The sequence below is a fragment of the Teleopsis dalmanni genome, chromosome X (genome assembly GCF_002237135.1).
Source record: "Teleopsis dalmanni isolate 2A chromosome X, ASM223713v2, whole genome shotgun sequence".
Taxonomy (NCBI): domain Eukaryota; kingdom Metazoa; phylum Arthropoda; class Insecta; order Diptera; family Diopsidae; genus Teleopsis; species Teleopsis dalmanni.
The window spans coordinates 86,314,020-86,318,555 of record NC_051848.1 but is presented as its reverse complement, the minus strand read 5'-3'; the positions used below and the strand labels follow the sequence as shown (position 1 = coordinate 86,318,555).

General features: G+C 31.1%; 1 protein-coding gene across 1 annotated transcript; it reads left to right on the top strand.

Annotated features, from left to right (window-relative positions):
- Positions 1-2,169: 2,169 nt before the first annotated feature.
- Positions 2,170-4,536, top strand: LOC119662197. Its single transcript, XM_038071774.1, has 5 exons — positions 2,170-2,303; positions 2,365-2,403; positions 2,577-2,636; positions 3,428-3,684; positions 3,747-4,536. The coding sequence occupies exons 1-5, from the start codon at positions 2,237-2,239 to the stop codon at positions 3,762-3,764; spliced, it is 441 nt and encodes a 146-aa protein (XP_037927702.1). The 5' UTR covers positions 2,170-2,236; the 3' UTR covers positions 3,765-4,536.

Sequence of the window (4,536 nt, the reverse complement as noted above, 5' to 3'; positions counted from 1 at the left end):
ATTGAAATAAAATATTTGAAAAAATAATTATTAATTTCAATAATCGATAAGCCCTGTTTTATATATCCATACCTTTCATTCGAATACATTGACCCAAAATGCTTAAAATTTTTTAGTATAGTTCACTGGTAATTTTACTTACCAATGGGCCGAACTGATATGTGCCAGACTCTTAGTTCAAAAATCGTTCGTAATACGTGGAGTTGTGAAAAATGCCAAAAGAAAATTGCTTAACACTTTAAGAGGTGATGTCTATTTTAGAAACAGAAAATAATAATGATGAAGGAGCTAGGAGAATACAATTATCTTCTGAAGTCAATACTGTTTATATGTCGCATAATGTTGGCGAAGTTAATGGTTCCGAGCAAACTGATGACGATGTCATAGATGAACATGCTCCAGTTTCATTATTTATTGCTGGTCAGCTTGAGCTTCAATATCAGTCAGTCGATGAGACGAAAATGAGCTTCAAAGAGTTTGGTGTTCCAAAGTGAACAAAAAAAATCCCCTCTCATGGTGAATTACCAGTAAATATTGAAGTGAAAGAATACAAACAATTATTAAAAAGTTAGGTGGGTATTGTACTAGTTTGATTAGTGTTACATGTAATATCTGCTATAAATGCTAAAGGAGAGAGTACAACAGCCTTTGATTGAGAAAATGAGGTATTAGCCGTTAGAGAGACAATACACTTGTTACAGTTCTCACTAACCATAGAAAATTGAATCCACAAGAAAAAAATATAAACGGCATGATCGCTCTAAAAAGGCACATATCACAATAAGGGTCCCAAATGCAATAGCGGAATAAAATCAGCTTATGGGTGGTGTAGATTTGCACGACAACGCTTTGACCAATTATCGAGTATCCGTGGTGGCCTTTGTTTATAAATTAATTAGGTAATATGATGGTGAATGCTTGGAAACTGCATGTTATGGTTTCAGCTCATGAAAAGCAGAAGCCATTATCCCAACTATAGTTTCGAGAAAACATTGTCAACGATTTATTGATGTACGTACCAACATCTCCAAATTCGGTGTTAGGTGAACCTATATTTGCCTCAACTGTGTCATATTGTAATACTATTAACAATAATGGCCATTGCTCCGAAAAAGTACAAGGTGGTCCTCGATGATGCGTTTTATGCCATACTCACACGCTATTTGAATCCAAGAAGGTAAAAATTGCTTTGCATCATATTTAAAACATATTAGTTAGAATTATGTATTTATTTTTATATATACTAAAATTGTAAATAAAACACATATCAACAATTAAATAATATCATTTGTTAATAATTTTGTACAATTTTGCATTTGACTTAATTGAATTTTTAAAATAAATCATTTTTTTACTTATTTGAACGAATATTTTTATTTTTACAAAAAATTACTATACTTATTGGCCCATTGGTAAGCAGACTTACCGTCCAATAGCTCGGGAACGGTTGGTTCCATCTAAATGAAATTTAAAATTTTTTCCTAATGTGTGCAAAAACTGACAATGTTTAAGTCAAAATCGGTCCACGGCAATTGGCACCAGTCCGGAATGGGTTAAGGCAAAATTGTTTTCAGTGCTAAAATGTGGTAACAAAATTGTGTATGGAAATATGTTTTTTCTGTTTCACCTATACAAATATGTCATTTATTATTTTGTTCTAAATATGTTTTAATATATTGTATAATATAGAACTACAATCCAGTTCCCACTGTCACTATTCGAACTTCAATTTCAAACAGTAAAATATTTAGTGATCACTAAACAAGAGGGTTCAACTTGCCCTGAAATGACATCGTCGATGTCTTTTTCTGGACAATTATAAATTTTTTTCTTCATTGTGAATGACAGATATAAGACAATTTCAATCATTTCAGATTTAAACCCATAAAATAGAGTAAAATTAGTAAAAAAAAAAACTCTTGCATAAGATATAATCACACAGGACAACAGTCCTTTGACCCTTTGGCTGGATTGCGGCTAAATTTTTTCTAGAATAATAATGAAATGTTCTTAGTCGAGAAAGTCTCCACTTTCTCTATTTCAAACTAAATCTGTAAACTTTCTTGATAATTTGTCATTTTGTTTTTGACCAAAGCAGGCGAAATTTTTTCTTCTAAATTTCATTTCAAATAAAAGACACAATATTATAAATATAGTAAAATGTGAAGAAAACGTTTCGGAAAGAGTCAAAATTTTCTTGTAATCAAAATTATTGGTTTCCATATATTTTATAAATATGAGTTTTAAGTCAAAATTTTTTGCAAAAATAGTCAGGGCAGTTGCGGGTTTCCAGCAGACACGGAGTAAAACTATATTTCAATTAAAATTTCATTTATTTTTAAATTAAATTTTCATTATTAATAGTACCGCAGGTGATTGCAGATAAAAAGACACAAGAGACAGGTAACTAACTTTTCAATATGTCCTACTCTGTGACTGTTATATAAGAGAATGGATCAGATGTTTAAGCCTCTGTGTAAAGGGTTCCATTATTTCATAGTGCCAGCTCACTTATTAGATAAACAAATGAGTCTGTAATAACACTTCTTCTTTTCTCATTTTCATTTTTTCTACAGCAATAAGTACCAATGTTAGTTCTAGTTCATCGCACATCCAAGAAAAGGAAGCTCAAAATGGTAAGTAATGGTTCGGTACCTAATTCTTCTTACTGAAGTACCATCTTATAGTAGTTATCAATACAAAGGTGTCTATTTAGCAAGGAATTGATAAGGTCTAATCTAAGAATTATTCTATATAATATATATCTTTTTTGATATTTTTATTGATTAGATTCAGTCAATTTTCTTAATGCAGCAGCTAGCATTGATCACAGGGAGGAATACTTTGTTTTTTAACCGCTGAATGCATTTGAAGTTTGTTTTTTTTGCGCAACCCTAAAGCCAGACGTCATGCATTCAGATGCATCAATTTTCAATTTTGAATCAATTTTGATCAATTTTCAAATAGAGGACAGAGATAAGTTTCTACATAAAAGCCTAGTCATTCAAATATTCGAGCTTTCTTTGTTTAATGTCTGGTCCGTTTCTTCTATTTTAGAATACTCTTTGCGTTTAAGCTTAGCTTTGGAGTCTTTTCAAAATACAATTTATTCGAACTTTGCAGTTTTTGAATATGGTATTGGGTTGTTAAATATATTGATCAATAAAAATTATATGGGTTTAATAGACAAGTTAATGTATGTTGATTTTGTATTATTCAATGCAATTTTCCATATTGACTTAGAATACAGTTTGAATATTGATAACTAAAAACTAGTAACTAATAACAAAATTGAATTTTCGAAATTTATTAAAGCATCAGTTTTATTCAATTTTATTAAAAATATAATGACAAATACTTATTACCAGTAAAAAAACTTATTAAGATCCAATAAAAGTCAACTAAATAGATAATATATATTTTGTAGGTGATAACGAACTTGTGCCGGAAAGCTCTAACAACATGACCAATTTAAAGAGTCGAAGTTCTCGGAGTGTCACTATGACTAATATAAAATCGCAAACAGAAATCGCAAACAGGTCACCCAAATCTTCAGATCAAGAAACAGGAATTCCAACCATTTATATGAAAATGTTGAAAGATAATTATACTGAGTTTAATGAGCATTTTAAAAACTTGGAACAAAAGAAAGTAAAAACAGCACGTGAAATAGTCGAGCACAAAGTAAAGTACCTTCCTTTAGTTAAACTAATACAAATATGTTAACCTGATATTCTTATTTTCAGAATCTTAAACGCCCTTGAGCGCGCCGTTCATTTCAAGATTTAAAATCCAACTATTTTGTAGTCATTAGCAACAATAGAATTCGAGTTTGTAAACCAGTAGTTCACTGAATCTATTCATCGAATTTGATTGAATTTGAAATATGCAAATATTTCGGACTTACTTCCGAGAGATAATTCCATCTCTTCGATCTTTGAAATTTGCAATTTAGTTTCCAACCAATTTCCATCGAGTTTCTTGTGACAACGTTGTTGTGATGAAATGTCGGACAGTAGACATTCTAATACATCAACATGATTTGCTTAAAGTCATTGGTGAAATTGCGGATATAGGAGCTGCGATAATTCTACGCAACTTAATCAATTAATCCATGAAAATCAACCGTAGTATTAATAGACATTCGTATTTTCATATATAATGCAATGGTCTCCTCCAACTGCCACTCGTATATTGATGTAGGTCATATATCACGTTGTCGTGGTATTCATTACTGTGGTATTCATTCGAGGATGATTATGTTGCTGTGGTAACACCAAATAATGTTCAAAATTCTGTAAATCAATATTGTAGTTAGTTGTAAATAATAAAGTATTTTGACACATAAACGTTTAGATGAGAAATTAGAATAAATGTCTTTCACTTCTCGACATATTCTTAGATCAGGAACTAGTGTCGTCCTGATCACTACAAATTGCTAAAGGGCCGTAGCGGAACTTTACAGCGGCACTAGTACAGCAGTGGCTTTAGCGGTTTATGTCAACAACAAAAGTCTTCTCAAACGTACAATAGTTG

What these genes read in the sequence shown, in the direction of transcription:
- LOC119662197 (XM_038071774.1), top strand. Translation starts at nt 2,237, where the DNA reads ATGAGTTTTAAGTCAAAATTTTTTGCAAAAATAGTCAGGGCAGTTGCG. An exon ending in GGGTTTCCAGCAGACACGGA is followed by an intron (nt 2,304 to 2,364) that starts GTAAAACTATAT and finishes CATTATTAATAG; the next exon opens with TACCGCAGGTGATTGCAGAT. An exon ending in AGAAAAGGAAGCTCAAAATG is followed by an intron (nt 2,637 to 3,427) that starts GTAAGTAATGGT and finishes TATATTTTGTAG; the next exon opens with GTGATAACGAACTTGTGCCG.